Source organism: Sander lucioperca, chromosome 3 (genome assembly GCF_008315115.2).
Source record: "Sander lucioperca isolate FBNREF2018 chromosome 3, SLUC_FBN_1.2, whole genome shotgun sequence".
Classification (NCBI taxonomy): Eukaryota; Metazoa; Chordata; class Actinopteri; order Perciformes; family Percidae; genus Sander; species Sander lucioperca.
Window position 1 is genome coordinate 8569444 of NC_050175.1, and position 18995 is coordinate 8588438.

Sequence of the window (18995 nt, forward strand, 5' to 3'; positions counted from 1 at the left end):
AACACATCGTTTTGTAGCAGGGTGGGCCGTGATTGGTTCATCACATTGCTGCAATGCAAAAAAAGCTACAAGCAGTTATCACAAGTCAAAGCAGAGCTGAGCTTTATCAGGCAAAACTTGCCCCGATTTAAATTTTTTCAGGCGGGAGTAGCTGACAGTTGGCGCGTTAACACATGGCTTGCGGTGCTTTTCAGCCAAAACTGTCATTTTTCCAACAATGGACAAGTCATATCCTACACTAAATTATAAATCACATCCTGAGCTGTATGCACCAGGGCAGGGCTGCCAGGAAACCTAGACGAAAAAGTATAAATCCAGCTTGAAGTGAAGTTGTGTTATTCTATATTCCAAATTCAAAATATCTGTAATACGGTCAATTGAACATTGTCCGTCATACATTTACCTGTGTGACAATATCTCAAAGTGAGTTTTAATGTGCATTTCAATCCAAATGGACTGCATCAATAATACTGGTATTTGTATGATAATACATAAAAATAATGATAATTTGAGTTTCAGTGAGGAGTTGTATTTGCCAATGGAGATTTTTTATTTTTTTTTTTCACTCTAACAAGAATAAATTACTGGAGGCAACTGGAAATTAAGTATTGTCTCTGGGCAAGAAAATCGTTGCAGCTGTGATTGAAAAATGTGAGCATTAAAAAACATACAGCACCCCCACCCCCAGCGAAGCCCCCTCATCTTTGGAAGTCATTAGTTCAACAGGGAGGCAACATTATGCTGATGGTGGTGAAATGATAATTAGAGCTGGAGATAGATTGAGTCAATATAAGTGTAATTAATTTTTATGTGAGGTTTATTAGTACAGAGGCAATCAGGCTCCTAATGAGGGTCTGATATAACTTCTTAAATAGTGGAACCAGTCAAATGAATAGCTCTAATAGCTTCTGGCATGGGACTCTGCTTTTATTTATTTATTGCACTTGTGCATTCGTTTGTATATTTAGCCATTTTTTTCCTAAGCACCAGGGTGATAATTTACACCGATAAATTATGTTTCTTTGGATTCATAAACCAAAGGGAGACAAGCTGCCACACATACATTATTCACACGCACAGACATTACACTCACGCACCCTATGCATGCGACTATAAATAGATTTTTCAGCCCATTAAGGCTCATCTTTCAAATCATGTCATTAATTAAGCTTAGAAATACTCAAGTAATTTCTCTTTAATGAACTTGCTCAATTAAGTCTGCCCCCTTTTTGCCTTAATCCTCCTCGCTTTAAGCACTGACTAACTACTTTCTCACTGTCTCGCTCTTCCTTTTGTTTTGTGGAGTACATTCTTCTGCCAGCTCTCCTCAACCTTCCCATTCTCCTTCATGTGTTTGTCTGAGCCATGTTGATGCATCACACCCTGTGCGCTCACAGAACAAATCACAATCATTTGCGCTGCTGGCCTGCTTCCAACAAAAGGCGAAGAGATAGTTGTACACATATGCTTTTACACGTGCACACACACTCAGGGATAAGATGAAATGTCACCTCATGAATGATGCAGGTAGCTCTGTAGGCGATCAGTAACAAAAACCAAATTGAAGCTAAATTTGACTGGGGGTGGAGCAATAATGCTCAGTCAAAGTTAAACATTTTGACTTTACATTTAATTTATTATCCCCATTGGTCCAGGTTTGAGCTTTATTTTTGGACTTTAGACTTTATGTCCTGTTTTTGAGACTGAAAATGTGAGGCGGAGTTTATCACATTTCTGTATGGAGTATGGCAACAGTAGCTCAGCTGGGCATGTAGTACTTGACACTGAACTTCAAATGTGCTCCCGAGGTTAGCATGGCAGCTCTGCCACAATCTGTGTGTGTGTGTGTGTGTGTGTGTGTGTGTGTGTGTGTGTGTGTGTGTGTGTGTGTGTGTGTGTGTGTGTGTGTGTGCGTGTGTGTGTGTGTGCGTGTGTGCGGATGTGAGGCTTTGTAAAGTGCTTCTCAGGATAAATGTGTTACATAAAAGGAGTCCACTTAGCTTGGAGCCAAGCTTGAGTATCCATGATAAAATTTCTTATCCTTGTGCTGTCCTACTAGTACAACCAAACTTTGAGAATAAACCTAATAAAGAACAGATTAGAGCTGCAAAGATTAATCGATTAATCGATTAATTGTCAACTCTTAAATTAATCGCCAACTATTTTGATAATCGATTAGTCGGTTTGAGTAATTTTTTAAGACAAAAGTAAAAAGTCTTTGATTCCAGCTTCTTAAATGTGAATATGTTCTAGTTTCTTCTCTCCTCTGTGACAGTAAACTGAATATTTTTGAGTTGTGGACAAAACAAGACATTTGAGGACATCATTTCTCACCATTTTCTGACATTTTATAGACCAAACAACTAATCAAATAATTGAGAAAAAATCAACAGATTAATCGAGTATGAAAATAATCATTAGTTGCAGCCCTAGAACAGATACAGTATATTATTTTGAGTTCAGTTTTGCAGGAGAAGCATTAGGTGACAGAAGCTTCACAACTGTTAATTTTGACCAATGTTTCCAACAGACAAAACAGCTGAATTAACACGTTTTCACTTACATATATCAAAATATGAAGTCACCGTACAAAGGAGTTGTTCCGGTTGCTCTTTGCCAACATTGCTCACATACAACAGGAAGAAATATTTGCCCTACTGTATCTGGTGTAGCTCCACAGGTAGGCTACAGAAAGCCATTAAAAAGCCATTGCATCCACTGAATAGTGCATTGGAAGTTTTCATGCCACCAGCTTTTGACAAAGTGATTCTTATATTTTTTTTCTTAGCTAATTAAATACTGTATGTAACGCCTTGTTATAATTTGTAAAAACTAAAAGCTGTGTGAATGTTTTTATTTTGGTCACTTGGGGATAGAGGAACTCCACAACACGCTGAAAACACACAAAAAAAAAGAAACTATCATTAATTTAGAGTCATTTTTCTGTCCCTACTTGAATGTAAGGCCAATATTTACTCTCCTTTTAGCTCTGGTTTATTCCCACCAACAAAACATCTAGTTGTGAACTTTGTGTGCTGTTTGGTGCTGGACAGGTAGCGTGCTGTGGGTGTGTCACTACAAATGCACCACTTCACATTAAAGGGATGGTTCGGAGTAATTTCACCCTAGGGTCCTTTGCACCATGACCTCGAGCCAAACACCCCACCAGAAGCTTTTTTCCCTTGGTCTAACATTGGGCCAGTTAGCGCTGTCAGCCGAATGGCTTAGTGCAGGCGCTAATGGAACCAAAGGTGTATCTCGTAAATTACCCCACTAATAATGTCCGCAATGGTACTAAACTTCTACAGTAGTACAAATAGGTTCTGTACTCATAAAACGGGGCATTGGAAAGTGTGTAAGTACACCAGGAGTTTATTTAACTAGTTCTTGCCTGATGGCTTTGGTCTCTATGAGCAGCCGGCGGTGAGACGGCAGTAAGACAAGTGCTTAGGGACCGTCTACAAACTACAACACTGAAAAGAGATACAATAAAAATATTTATTAATTTAACTTATTTTTTAAAAGTAAGTGCTGTAGTACAACTAGCAGGAGACAAGTTATACTTGAGGTAAGTTTGGAGACACTACCTTATTTAATCATTAAATTAATAAATATGTTTGTTATTTTTATTCCTTATGTATGTGTGATATCTATCTATCTATCTATCTATCATATTTCTGATATAAAAAACTTTGTAAACGGGTCAAATTTGACCTGAGGACAACACAAGGGTTACATCTTTCAAGTCTTTAAATTACGCATCTTTGATTCTTTACTTTGTCGTAAAGTGCTTTGTGCTGAGATGAAGTGACGTTTTGCATATAGGGTTGCTTTGAGTTGTCACACGCACACACACACACACACACACACACACACACACACACACACACACACACACACACACACACACTGAAAATCAAACCAGTTGACAGACAAATGTTTTGGACTCGGTGTGTGAACATGACCAACAATGTATTTCTTGTTAACATGCCACAATTTTAGATAAAAAATATGGACTCAGTGTGCAAAGGCCTTTACACTGCTTTTAAAAATAAACCACTTTGTAATGCTTTCATGAAACCTTAAACTGCAGGACTTTAAAGCCTTTTTGTGCTGCTCCTGCTGTGATATCCAGGATATAAAGACAAACTGTACTAATACATTTCTTTCTTATTCTAGCTTTCTGTGAGGAGGGATGCAGGAGCGGCGGGACCTGTGTGTCTCCCAACACGTGTGTCTGTCCCTCAGGATTTACAGGACGCCACTGTGAGACAGGTAAGACCTGAGGAACCCAACCTGACCTCCTACCTGTCCGGCTTGTTCGGTCGTCCCTCCTAATTAACGGTCAGCTAGTTTTATATTGTTTTTCATCGAGTTTTAGAAGTGACATCAGAGGAATTCATTCAGTCCTTAGGTCGGTGTGAAGGGTCAGCAGCAGAGCCTTCTCTCTTTCTCCATCTCTCACTCTCTCTTCCACTCACAGCCACACACACACACACACACACACACACACACACACACACACACACACACACACTTTCACGCTTCATCTCTAAAGCCCTGTGTTTAAATTGGGCCCAGGAGAGACGTAGAAAAGGACAGCTAATTCGTCTACACTGTCCTCCTCCTTTTTTTGCTCCCTCCTTACCCTTATCTCCTCATTCATTTTCCTTCCTCTCTTCCCCTTCCACCTTTCCTCTCTTTCTTTCCTCTCTTTATTCTCCTCTCCTCTTCCTGTCTTCCTTTCCTTCTCCCTATTTCATCTCCTTTTCTCTTCCCTTTTCCTCCCCTCTTTCTTCTGTTCTCATTTTCTCCTCCTATTTCCTCCCTTCCTCTCCTCTCCTCCACTTTTACCTTTTCCCCTCCATCCTCTCTTCTCCTCTCCGCCTGCCATCATCTCCTTCTTTCTTTTCGCTATATTCCCTCCCCTTTCTTATCCCCCTCCTCTCCTCCTTCCCTTTTTACTCTCTTCTTTTTTTCTTTCCCTTTTCCTTTCTTCTCCCCTCCACCCGTTCCTCATCTCATCCTCTTCACGTCCCTTTTCCTCCTTTCCTCCCTTTTTCCATCCTTCCTCTAACTGCTCCCTCTCTTTGTCTTCCCTCCCCTCCTTCTTGTCTTTATCTGCTCATTCATCCTCAATGTTCCTTCCAGTTTCCCTCTAATTTATCTTCCTCATCTCTCCTCCTCTCCTCTCCTCTCCTCTCCTCTCCTCTCCTCTCCTCTCCTCTCCTCTCCTTTCCTTCCCTCTCCTCTCCTCTCCTCTCCTATCCTCTCCTCTCCTATCCTCTCCTCTCCGGTTATTAAGCCTGGTGTCTCTGCGGTCTCATTTTACAGAGGTGATCAGCCAGCTCTCATAGAGCACCACTTAAACAGGTCAGCTATTCACAGCATGCTGCCAAGCTTTCCTTTTAGATACCAGGTTACACTTACAAGTGCACATTATTGGTGACATAAATTACTCTGCATGTAGCCACGACCACTTAGACTTCAGGTACTGCTGTCAGTCCTAATAGGTCTTGTTAATATGTAAAACAGTGGAAGACTGTGTTTGCTGTAGTCCCGCTGGAATACATTTCTTCTCTTCATCACAGGTTTGCGTTGTCTGTGGATAATGCTCCACGGAAAACACCCCTCACAGTTTCCCCACAAGATTACACACTGTGCATTGCATTGGGGGGGGCATGAGAAGACATGCCGTCATGCCGTCTTTGTAAACACAGCTTGGCAGTGCTTGATAACAGCGTTAGTCCCGTCCCTGGCGCTGATTGGCTAATCATCAGTCCCCCCAGTGCCCGTTAATAACTTAAGGCTGTGCATTTCCATACCTTAAATTCTTGGAAATACAAAAAAAAACTGTTATAGGCAGAGTTTTTTTGTGATTGTTGCGGGCAAAAATCCTTGATTATGCGGCACGTTTTTTTAAAAAATGCGATGGAATATGCGGGATATTTATGCAATTTTATGCAATGAAATTGCGGGAACTTGCAAAAACTGCGGTTTCATCATGGCTTCATCGCGGGGTTTGCAGCTTTTCGATGATGTTCACGTCGCGTAATTACATCACTTCATAATGTTCCCATGGCAACAGGGGAAAATGGCTGCTCTTGTGTGAAGATTTTTCAACTTTCTGCTAAGATATATGTGACTTTTTTGCAACGAAAATGCGGAGATTATAAAATCATGCAAGCCCCGCATATTTTGCGCGGTAATCGGCATTTTATGCGGCGAAAGTGCGGCGTATTTGAAAAAATGCGGCCCCCGCATAAATATGCGGGCTTTGGCTGATTATGCATTGAATTATGCAATCTCATAATCACGTTTTTCTGGAGGGACTGTATAGGTATTGTCACTCTGTAGTCAAATCATATGTGTCTTCTTTTCTTTTACAACACGTTTTACTTTGTTTTGGAGAAAATACTAAAACTAATTCAGATAAACTCTCGAGTCTGAGCATTTGAACTGCTGAGAGGTAATCAGTGGCAATCAGCGTGCAAGACATTGTATGAAAGCAATCAGGACTAATTAACCTCCCAATAGACAGCATCAAATATCTATGAATTAATTAATGTGGCAAGCTAATTCCTCAGTGCTCTTCTCTGAAAATGACATTCTACATCCAAACGTTTCGCTGTTGCAACTTGGCAAAGACTTTAGATCTGTGCCTGTATATTGAATTTTGATTACTGACAAAATGTAGGACTGGTTTGAAAAATAACTACATTGCATCTGCAGAATACTTCTCTTTGAACCACGTTAGAGGGGGAAGAGGGAGGGAAAAGATTATGCAAAGAAGAATATTAAGTGTAGAAGCGAGGAGCAGAAGAAGTGCAGAATGCAGCTCTCCTCCTTCATAGGAAGCAAAATATGGACCGCTAATGAGGCTCCTCCCTGTGGCCCTCTGGCTGCTGCCCGAGGCTGCCACAGATGTGATGCAGTGCAAAATCATTCTGTCTCTCTATGTCAAAATGTGTCTGTCTTTAGGTGTACTTGGGAGTTGAAGTACCTTGGGGTCTTGTTCGCAAGTGAGGGGACAATGGAGCGGGAGATTGGATAGAGTTCTGTTAACATTGCAAGATAGAGCATGGGCTTGGCAGAGGTCTGCGCTGTCCCAATGACCTTCTAGTTGTATGTGTTTCTATTACCCAATTAGATCTAAAATGATTTAATGAGTTCAATTTAAAAATGAACTTTATCTTCCATTAGAAGTTGCCATACTTTGTTGTTTGACTTCATGTATTATTACAACCATCTCATACTTAGTATAGTACAATAATAATAATAATATGCCGCTAAGTATGTTATAATGATAATAATAATAATAATAAGTATAAGTACGTAAATAACTTATACATCCTTAAAGTGCTGTAAGAGTTGGTGGAGTTTCAGTTGAAGACTTGCTGCAGGCAACATGTACAAGCTGTACAGAAGGTTCTTGTTTTAACTCAGTGCACGACATGTTCTCTGTGTCTGTTTTTTACTTTCAACCTGTCTCTTCATCTGTCAAACTCTCTTACTGTCTCACTGTACGTCTCTCATGTACATCTGTCTGTCTCCACTTCCATCTCCCTCTGCCTTTCTGCTGCTCTTCCCTCCTCTGTAATAAAGCAGATGACTGCTCCACCGACTTCTCTCCTCTGTGTTGTATACTGTAGCTCAGTGGGAGGTTAAGAGCATCTAAATATAAAGCTAATGGGAACAGAATTGATCTTTACGCTGATCTTTTTATCTTCTCCCACGTTGACCCGCTTTTCGCCACAGGTCCACTGTTGGGCCCTTGTGATTTATTTTATAAAATGCTTAATTATTTTAATATAAACTGAACAGCGGACCTCATGATGAACTCCCAGTTCACACATTGTGAAGAACATACTTCTTATTTGACAAATAAGCCAGTGTAATGTACACACTGTACTGTAGAATATGTGGTTGGGTTAGAGATAACCCATTTTGTAAAATACAATATATACAGTATATTTGTGACGTCATTATGCAATCATTTGCATAAAGCTTAGTGGTTGTGTCAGCAAGGTAGATAGAAAGAAATAGAAATATTTAGCCAAATAATCACAAATTCAATACGGGAATTTATTTTACCTTATAATTATTACTTAGGTAGCCTATCTTTGAAGTAAAAAAATAAATTCTACAAAGAGAGGGAAAAAGCTCGATAAAGAATTCTCAAAGAAGGCTGGCTTGCCCAGGTCCAGTCCAGCTCAGCGGAGTCTTTCTCCCGTTGCGTCCCGCTGTCTCTCCTACCTACACCGGCCCCCGCACCCTGTCCCTTCTCCTCTTTCTACCTGCCTGTGCACTGTGCGCAGTGCTGCTGCTCATGAGGAGAGAGGGGAGAGGCTGCTCCTCTGCTCCTCAGTCACAGAACAGAAGAGAGAGGTGACTGTTTTGGCGGCCACAGGAGAGAAATACCTCACGTGCTCACCGGACAATACTTTCTGTAAAAAAGTCGCCAGATTTGTCGCTAGGCGCTTTTGTGAAAAAAAGTCGCTAAGGGGGTCTGAAAAGTCGCTAAATCTAGCGACAAAGTCGCTAAGTTGGCAACACTGGATGTTAAAAATATCTCACTGTAAAGTTAAGTCATCCTCTGAGCAACATTAAAAGATGTCTGTGAAAGTCTGTGTAAATACAATACTAACGTATTAGGGCTGGGATTATATGCTTTTGTCCCGGTTCCATTCTTTCACGATACATGGGTGCCAATTCGATTTGTACAGTATTGCGATTTTTTTGTATTTTGATTCGATAATATCTGAGTAGTAATTGACTGCTTTTGTTCTGCTGATTTAGCTCATTCTGCTGCTGTTTGCTACTTGGTTTTGCTGCTTTTGTTGCCTGCTTCTTGTCTTTGCTGCTTTACTGTCGCACCAGAGCGGTGCTTCTTCTTCTGCTGTGTGTTTTGCTGGATTTGCTGTGTTTTTGGCCAGAATTTTGTGGTCTTACTAAGGCTGTGACTGAAACTGCTTAGGGTAATCAGGCTAGCTTAGTATGAAGTGTGGAGTTGGGGAGTGGTGGCTAACAAAAAAAATAAATAAATAAAAAATAAATAAATAAATAAAAAAAAATATATATATAAAAATAAATAAATAAAAAAAAAAATATATATATATAAGGGCTGTCAAACGATTACATTTTCTTAATCGCGATTAATCGTTGAATTTCTATAGTTAATCGCGATTAATCGCATGTTTGTTTGTTTTTTTAATTTTAAAAGTTTTTAAAAAAAAAATTTAAAATTCTGTTATTTTGCATTTCAGAACACTTTTTAAGTACATATTAACGGAATGGAAAGCAATTCTTACCAGTGTATCTTGATTGGGAATGAAATGAATGCAAATAAAATGACTTTATGAACTTGATTTTAAGATTTGTATTTGTTTATTATATATTTAATCTAGTCACACATTTGAATCTAGAGTCAATATTAGGGTTGGGTATTGTTTGGTTTGGATACCGGTGCTAAAGCGGTACTTTTAAAACGGTACCTGTGCCTTAACGGTCCCTGAACCGATACTTTTTAAGTAAGTAAGAAAGTTAAAAAAAAGAAGGGTACTTGTTGGCGACATTAAAGAATGGCTTGTTTATTGCTAAGGCCATATCGTCAAAATTAAATGTTTAATAATAATGTAACTTATTTCACTAGTAAATAGCTGTTGAATAACAAAAAACAACCACCAGATGGGAAAAGGGCATTTAACAACAACTTTGAATGCACCACGAGGCTGTAAATTACCAGTTTCATTGAACGCACCGTCTGTGTTTTTCCGACAACAGCAGCTGCAGATTGTTACATCCGGTGTCGGAATCCTCTACAGTGAAATACCTATCAAGGGGGTAAGCTTCTCCTTGGAACGCGTAGCTCCTATGGCGCCATTTTGATGCTACCAAGCCATCACCTCCCGTTAGCATTCTATTGACTGCCATTCATTTTGGCGCCACTTTGACAGTGAATAACTTTACATCTGAAGCGTTTAAAGACTATTTGTTTTTTGTTTTTCTCATTGTTTATTTCTAAAGAAACATGTCAATGTGTAAAAGGCTCCATTACCTTGTACCTCACGTTATGGCTCCGTAGCAGACGTTTTTCTAAAAATAGACTAACAATTGTGTCATAACCACGCGACTTACTGTCGCATAGTAGAGAAATTACCGTACAGTACTGCGCAGTAATGCTCAGCCATCACCGGAAAAGTGCTTCTAATATCCTTCACTGGTCTCCGTCCAGAGACACGGGATCTGTTGGTCCATTCTATATACAGTCTATGTGAAATACAGACAAACTTTACACCGTTTATCGTTAGCTGTCAGCATTGTAACCATGTTTAATCCAGCTACTAGCTAGTGGTAGGCTAACGTTAGCTATAGCTAAAAACGGTCTCCTAAGTCCCTCCCCCCAAAAGGGAGAATGAATGTGTGTGCATGAGCAGTGATTGACACACAGTTAGACACCCCTAGTTTTATAAGTCTTACCTACTGCACCTTTAAGTGAATATATTTGAAAATATGTGACCTAGATGTCTAAATAACTTGTCTTCTGAACTGCAAATCCCCAAATAAATGCTTACTAGCAATGTCATCCTTTAAACTCCTACAGACACCTAATTTCCTTGCTGCTCTTAGATACTGTATCATGTCAATGACAAGTTGTTGTAGCAAGCAGACATTTTATCAGAAGTAAATTTAAATTAGTAAAGATATCAGTCTAGCGCTGCATGCATTCGTTCATGTTCGGCTGTGGTCTGTGGTCAGTTTAACTGCTCCTTCAATCATGCAGGTTGTTAGTTTTATGAACATTCACTGGCACAGACTATCAGGTAGCAACAAACACAAACATCGGTTGTTGTTTCTGTCTAAGGACACATTACTGTGAATGCTCCTTGTGACATTTTCCGCGATGTTGTTTCAGTAGGTTAGTACATCGGAGATAGGGGTAATCATGTAAAGCTCAGCAGGCCAGAGGATTTCACCGAGAGCTTGGGGATTATTTGAACTATGTGTGGATTAATTCCCATTTTCATCCGTGAGCTAAAACTCACAGCTCTTCACTGTGGCTGTCATAAAGTCTTTACGTATCCCCATTGGGAAAATCTACAGACGGGGCATAAGTGAGGCCCTGCGGAAAGTACTAAGTGCTCTCGTTTGCATTGTAATGGAAGGAAACAGAGGGAAATGTGATATGCTGTCTGGCTGCTTTTCTTCCCGTGGCTGTAACAAAGATTGATGGAGTGTATGTGTGTGTGTGTACTCAAGCATATTGTACTTTATACCACAGGAAGGTCACCTGTCCACTTCACTGCCACAGACAAAGAGAATGGAGGGGACACACACACACACACACACACACACACACACACACACACACACAAGCTAACAAATAGCTTTATAAGACTATTGAGCAACAGGAATTATTGACTGTGTGTGAATGAAATGAGCTTTTATTACATCTAAATAAAAAGCTCTTACTAGGCCTGTGACGAATGAGGTTTTAAATAACATGTGCTCTCCATAAAAAGAGATTCAGAGTCCTGGTGGAATTGTGCTTACAATTGGTTCAGTGGATTATCACAGGTCTCAGATCAGACGGATAATCTTTTCAGTTCAGGTTTGCAGTTTCACCTCCTCATTTCTCGTGGCTCCATCATTACATGTATGTGTTGTGCTGACAAAACTACAGATCTGTATTTTAATTTCTAGACATGATCCAAAAGTCAGGGTGGATTTTGGAAACATAGGTATAATATTTCAATTTGATGTAATGCATATAATAATGCTCTTTTAGGCCTATACTAGACTCGCATTGCCAGACCTTCCTCCACAGCGCTGCGGAGGAGGGTCTGGCTAGTCCATACAGTATTACGGGATGAGAGAAAAACATGCTCTGGTTTATTGGCATTTCTTTAAACCAATCACAGTCGTCTTGGGCGGTGCTAAGCGCAAAATAGGCAAAATAGCCTCCCTTGTTTTGGTGGAACGTGTACGTTCAAAGATTGTTTTAGTTATGTGACAGAAAACTCAGATTGGACAGATAGTCTAGCTAGCTGTCTGGATTTACCCTGCAGAGATCTGAGGAGCAGTTAACCATAGTCCTCATAAATCCACCGGAGTTCGAAATGCCAACACAAAGAAAGCGGAAGGTGACGGACATCCGGTCGAAATTTCTGGCAGCACCTGAACAATCCCGGAAATGAAATGTCATCGATATAGACTAGTCCTATACTGCACTACCAGCATCAGTTCATTTCAATGTAATCACTGCGATCAGTGAATTAACTCGTGGAGGCAAAATTTGTGTTGTGTTTTTGTTGTTGTTGGAAACTTTGACACGAAAATTCACGCTGTTGACTAATTGCAAACCATCTTGATAATGCTGACCTCTAAGGAACAGAGACAACACGAAAATATGCAGGGCCATTATGTTAGCTGTGGCACCAATTTTATATAACTTTGCTTAAAATAAGGAGCAGCACCAAGCTTTCCCCTCCGCATCTACTTTGTCATAAACAAAACCAGCGACAACCAACAGCCATTGTATGACCAGACAGTATTCACTACATCACCAGATTTCCAGTACAACCTATTTCGCATGGATGTGTTTTGAAGCTGATTCTAATCCAGTAACAAGTCAAGAACATTCCACTGTTTGGCACAAAAAAAATGTCTTGTTTGTCTTGTCTGTGGATTAGGTTAATTGTTCAAAGACACTGGTCACCCAGATGTAAACACCAAACTCTGAAGCTGAAAGTAGGCAGTTTAATTGCATAGTCGTTGTTTTAAATTCAGTGCTGTAGAGACAGAGCCAAAACAATATGACACATGTCACTGTCTTCTGTTAAGAGGGCGAGGCAGAGAAAGACATGTTGAAAATCCTAATTTTTACAGACAAGAAAGGGAGCATTTTTCCCAAAAGATGAAAGCAGGATTGCAGCACCTCATGTACCTCACAATTAAAGTGGTAGCGTTTTTTGTAGTAGAGGTGAAACATATCTTAGAATGAGTCACTTTTCATAAATTATGGACAGATATGTTGGAGAGCAGGGCCGAATTATTGTTATTAGGAAGGCTGGCTGCACTGCTGCCTGTTGTTTCTGCCCTTTTAGATGTTCTAACTATATGCATTATTGCTTTTCTTACAAAGCTCCCTCCACAAGAAACATAATATGTAGAAAGTATGTATGTCAGCAAATTAAAAATAAGGGATAAATAAATGAACAGTTTTTGTTTCATTTTGATTAAATCACTGTGCCATGATATCAATTTGCACGTAGCGTTGAGCATTATTTGCAACTGTGACATAGAGCAAGTTTGAGTAGCGACAGTGAGATTTGCAGTAGAGTCAGACTGCACGCTGTATAAAGTGATGTATGGTCTGCCCATGTTGGAAATTAGAGCTGCCAACAGCTGGTGTCTCAACACTGGCCAATGGCTGCTGTGAACGGTCGCGGGGTTAAATAAAGACAGTGTTTGCACACAACCCCGACAGCTTTTCCATAATAACATGTTAGACAAATATAACATGAGAAAGATAACACAGATTGCAAGTGTGTTCATTGTAACTCTTATTTCAAGATGCTGTACATGTTTGTCTTCACTGCCGACTAATCTGAACCCCTATGTATATTCATTTGAAGGTTAACAGGAGACTGTAAAGTCAAACAGCGACAATGTGAATTCAATACAATATTTGATCTGATCACAACCAAGCTACACTTTTTTTCCCCCATTGGTGTATCTTGCTTATCAGTCTTTCCCCTTTGTAGGGCTGGGCAATATATCAATATTATATCGATATCGTGATATGAGACTGGATATCGTCGTAGATTTTGGATATCGTAATATTGTGAAATGACACAAGTGTTATCTGTCCCTGGTTTTAAAGATGTAGCCTTTATCTTTATCTGTGAAATGTAATGGGTGGAAGTGTTCCTAAACATATCGTAATTTGTATTTGTGCAACTACAGTAAAAGTGATTTAATTTTTTGAACTTATCAGACTGTTCTAGCTTTTCTATTATTTGCCTTTACCCACTTAGTTATTATATACACATTAATGATGATAATTTATCAAAATTCTCATTGTGTAAATATTTTTTGGAAACACCAATTGTCAACCCTACAATATCACCGCAATATCAATATTGAGGTATTTGGTCAAAAACGTCGTGATATTTGATTTTTTCCATATCGCCCAGCTCTACCCCTTTGTTTTTCCAAGGGCTAAGGAATACATTTAATTTAAATGCCATTATTTAATATTATTGTCATATTATAGTTATATTATTGTCTTTTTTTGTACCTCAATAATTAAGAATAAGAATGGACATTAGTTGTAAAATAAATTGAGAAAACAAATAACCTTACTGACAAACAGCTACAGTGCAAAGCTGGACATATATTCATTGCTGTCAAACTGGCAGCTGGACCTCCGGCGTGTGCTTACTTCTCACTTCTGAAATTCCGCCGGATGCATGTATTTTCCGTTTCCTTTAAATTTGGTGGATTTCTGAGGACTATGGTTAACTGCTCCTCAGATCTCTACAGGGTAAATTGAGACAGCTAGCAAGACTATCTGTCCAATCTGAGTTTTCGCTCGCGCGACTATTTTGCAGCGGCTCTGTGCGGAGTTTAGCACCGCCCATCGCGATTCTGATTGGTTTAAAGAAATGCCGTTAAACCAGAGCACATTTTCCCCTTTGGAGGAGGGTCTGACAAAATGAGACTAAGGAGCCAACAGCAAGGCGAGGCAAGGCAGCTTGATTTATATAGCACATTTTCGCAACAAGGCAACTCAAAGTGCTTTACATAAAACATTAAAGAGCAGTTAAAAACAAATTAAAAAAAAACATTATTAAAGAGAATAGATAAATAAAGAGAATAAAATACAAGAATAAAAGTTACAGTGGAGTGTAAGAAATGAACCATTGCTTAGAAAAAAAAGCATCCATTTGTAAAGTCTCACTCTTCAAGTAGTGTTTGTGCCTTGGTGTAAGGTGTATATTATGTAATTAAATCTGGAGCACACACTTGTTGGAAGTATAAAAATGTATCCCGTTAAATTGAATCAGGGTCAGTATTTGAAACTTAATGATGCACTGTATCACCACTGAAGGACTATAATCGCTTCTGGATTAAATCATGCAGTGTACCCGGCCCAAGCAGGTGCACGTATGCTCTCTCATGCACATGCACAGCACTGCTCTTTTGTTAAAGGGTTAGCTTCTCTCAGCCACCAGTCACCTCTAATCTTGGTATGTTTCAGAGAGGGAATCTATGGGTGTAGCTCTGACCAGATCCCTGACCTGAGAGGCAGGCAGAGGGCAGCCCTCCCAGCAGCTGTCACGTCTTATTACCAGCGGCTCAGCAGGCTAACGACACAACCACAACACACACTGCTAAACAGTTCGTCCTGAGTCCCTTTTTTATCTAGAGATAAGTGTGTGTGTGTGTGTGTGTGTGTGTGTGTGTGTGTGTGTGTGTGTGTGTGTGTGTGTATACAGTATGTGTGTGATCTTTAAGACAGGGCAAAAGGTATCAATTGTGACTTTCACAGCAGGGCTGGAGCAACAGGAAAATGTTACAAACACAAGATCAGGCCAGTTTTTTTTTTATGGATTATAAAAACTGTAGCTATAAGTTGATGCCATATGTTAACCGCTCTCGTAGTGTCAAGTGTTTACACAAATCCAGTGTGTGGTGGAGACAACTGCAGTGGTGGGGCTGCTTTTGTGATTTGATTATATCTGGATCAAAATTAAACAAGTCACACAACTCTCAGTGTAGCACATTTCAACAACAAGGCAATTCAAAGTGCTATATATTTGACATAAAAAGGCAATTCTGCAATATGTCGCTTTCATCCAGGTGCTATCTAAAGTTGTTTCTGGTTTCTTAATATACAGTGTAGTCCATGTAAATCAGTGAAAACTAGGTATACAAAACAACATTAGAATCATCTTCCTCAAAAAAACGTTTTTATGAAATACAATATAAACCTAACCCCTCAATAGATGGAATGATTTAAAAGAAAAGTATAAATTACCATACATGCTGTACAAGAAAAAGAACATTATAACCAACTTTTTAAACCATTTTTTTTTTCAAAATATTCTGTCTTATCTTAACCCATCCATTGGTATAACATGTTGTAGCTCAGTTTTTTATTACAAATTAACAAATATAATGACCTCTCCAGCACATTTAGTATTCAGTATACTCACATCTGTTCTATCTCTTTAGCCATAACTCATCTCTAAGTAAATATACAGTGACTTCAACATACTGTATCCCTCCTTTAACTAAAAATCCATATTATTCTCAAAAAACTTGTTTTGATGGACTCACACTGGTCTGCGCCTCATTATGTGTGTGTTCTCAGTGGAAACTATAAAATGATTGAAAAGTTTGGAATTGTGCAGATAAGCTATACAATTTTGGAGAACACGTATATATTAAAACTTTCTCTAACAGAGAAACTTTGATTCAAGGAATATGCTGACATTTTGGGAAATATGAGTGTTTGCTTTCTTTGAGTTTGATATGAAGATCAACATCACTTCCATCTGTTTACATTTATCGGCTTCACACATCTCGGGCTGATCAGATAGCTGTCTGGTATCGTAAATTGCAAATGCAAAAATAAATGCTACAGACTCGTACTCAATTGAGAGACACAATCTACCCTTATGTTTAAAAGATGCATCTGTCTCTGCATTTACTTTAAATGGATCTACACTACATGCAAATACTGCATATTTAGTATAGAGATTTGTCCTGTTTAGCATAGCTTAACGCAAAGACTGTAAGCAAGAGAAACTACTGGCATTCAAAAGTCAAGATTTTTTATTTGCCATTTGTGCATACAGCAAACAGTCCAGGCACATAGGAATTCTTTTGCAGGCTCTTTGAGTCAAGTAAAGAGTAAAAAGAGTACAAATTTACAAGGTAAATAAATTAAATTAAAATAAGACGAAAAAACTTAGATACTATACAAAAGAGGGCAAAAAACATGATAAATTATGAATACTGTAACTGGAGGATACAACTGTGGGGGATACTGCATTTGTAACGAGCATAAATATTGCAAATATTGCACAGTAGTATTTTACAGCAGAGTGAAGTAGTGAGAATTATTGCACATTCACAGTGAATTTTTCCGTGTTTTATTATGTTTTTATGTTTTATAGAACCCTGTTTTATGTATAGTGAGACTGTCTGCTCTGCTGTGGCATGCCACATTAAGCACATTTCTTGTTTAATGAGAATATTAATATCATTGTCATCTTTAGTTTCTTATGCCTTCCACTTGGATGTACTGAGATTAATTTACTTCTAACAATATACAACATCAGAACAGGACATTAGAATTTCATTCATGATTGTGATTATAAAGCCATTAACCAGATTCTGTAAGAAATATGCAGCTTTTGAAGCTGTGAAGTTACAGAACCTAAATCTGAAAGCAAGATGTCGCTTCACTTGTGTTATTGTTTGTACTGCTTTGACAGACTACATGGATAATCGATAAACAAACTCTACTACCCTCTCTCTCTCTCATACAAACCCTCCTAGAATCCATTACATAATATGAACCATGCCTGCTGCTCAAGCTACAAACTATACAGCACTTTCCTTGTTGATTTGCTTGAAAATGTAGAGTTTTCCCCCCTTCAGCAACCTAATGAGATATACACAGACATGACACTTATAACGAGCAGTCCCTTGCTACCTGTTCCTGTTTGCTATGGTTCGCATTTAGGTAATTGAAGGTGTGACTGAAGGTCACGCTTTAACCATCAGGGTGTGTGCACAGGTCGGGTCTTTGCAGCCAGAAGCAAGGGAGCTACAGATGAGGAGCAGAGCTCACACCATACATAATGGATGAGCCGTGCGTATCCACGCTGCACACCAGAAACAAAGCAAACTGGGTGGAGCAGCAGAATGAGCAAGGAGAAGAACTAGAGTGTGCACGGAGGAAACACCTCTGCTGCCAAATGGTTTTCAATTTTTTTTTTTTTTTTTAAAGATCCCTGCTGTGGCAGACAGGCTGCAGAGATGTTAGTTGTCTAATGTGGGCAAGCAGCTTACCCAGCTCTGCTGCTGTGGCAGCGGTTTGCTCTGATTGGATCAACCTCCACTGTTGTAACCAGCACAGATCAAAGAACGGGCAGAAAAAGACACATTTCTAAAAAAAGAAAGTGTCAGGTTTAGGTTTGTTGCTAAGATAATTTAGACTGATGCTGATGCTGCTGTGTGTGTGTTTGTATCCTCAGATATTGACGAGTGTGCAGAGGGCCTGATTGAGTGCCACAACCACTCCCGCTGTGTCAACCTGCCCGGCTGGTACCACTGTGAATGCAGAAGTGGTTTCCATGACAATGGCTCCTACCTGCTTGATGGGAGCTCCTGCATTGGTGAGCATGCATTAAAAACAAATGAAAACATCCTTGTCACTGCTTGCAATACCAGCCCATCAACCTCTGCATGCCCACTGCCCATAATCTCCACCCACCCCCCACCCCTTCCTGTGTTCACTTGCTCAGGAATTCTGAATACTGTCACTGAGTGGCTTCCTTTTCAAGTGTCTTTTATCTCTAGTATCCTTCAATCACTTGATTGCCATTATTTGTCTCATGTATCCTCTTTGAAATACAGCATGTAGACATCAGCTCAGTCTGTGATGTAATGTATGTGTGTTTGCTCTCTAACCCAGAAGCCACCCAAAAGCCTTACAAGTGGGTCAATCACAGGTCTTCTCACCTTCACAGCTCGAGATCTAACCATGCGGTGTAAAACCCACACAACCCTGATGAGGTTTTCACAGGGAACACACATTAGCCTTGTGCCGCTAACAGATGCTTGTGTCATGTGCCATGTCCCATGTTCTCACCCACAAAGCGAGAGAGAGGCAGACTTAAAGACGGAAGTAGAGAAACACCAGGCTTGTGTGTTAAACCACAGTGTTGATGATGCATAGAACAAGAAGGTACAGT

General features: G+C 39.5%; 1 protein-coding gene across 1 annotated transcript in view; it reads left to right on the forward strand.

Moving 5' to 3' along the window:
• Positions 1-18995, forward strand: part of LOC116067214 (protein kinase C-binding protein NELL1) — a 319826-nt gene that overhangs the window by 282378 nt on the left and 18453 nt on the right. The window contains exons 15-16 of the mRNA XM_031323575.2: positions 4180-4275; positions 18276-18416. Coding sequence (XP_031179435.1) covers positions 4180-4275; positions 18276-18416 — 237 coding nt within the window. The remainder of the gene's footprint in view (positions 1-4179; positions 4276-18275; positions 18417-18995) is intronic.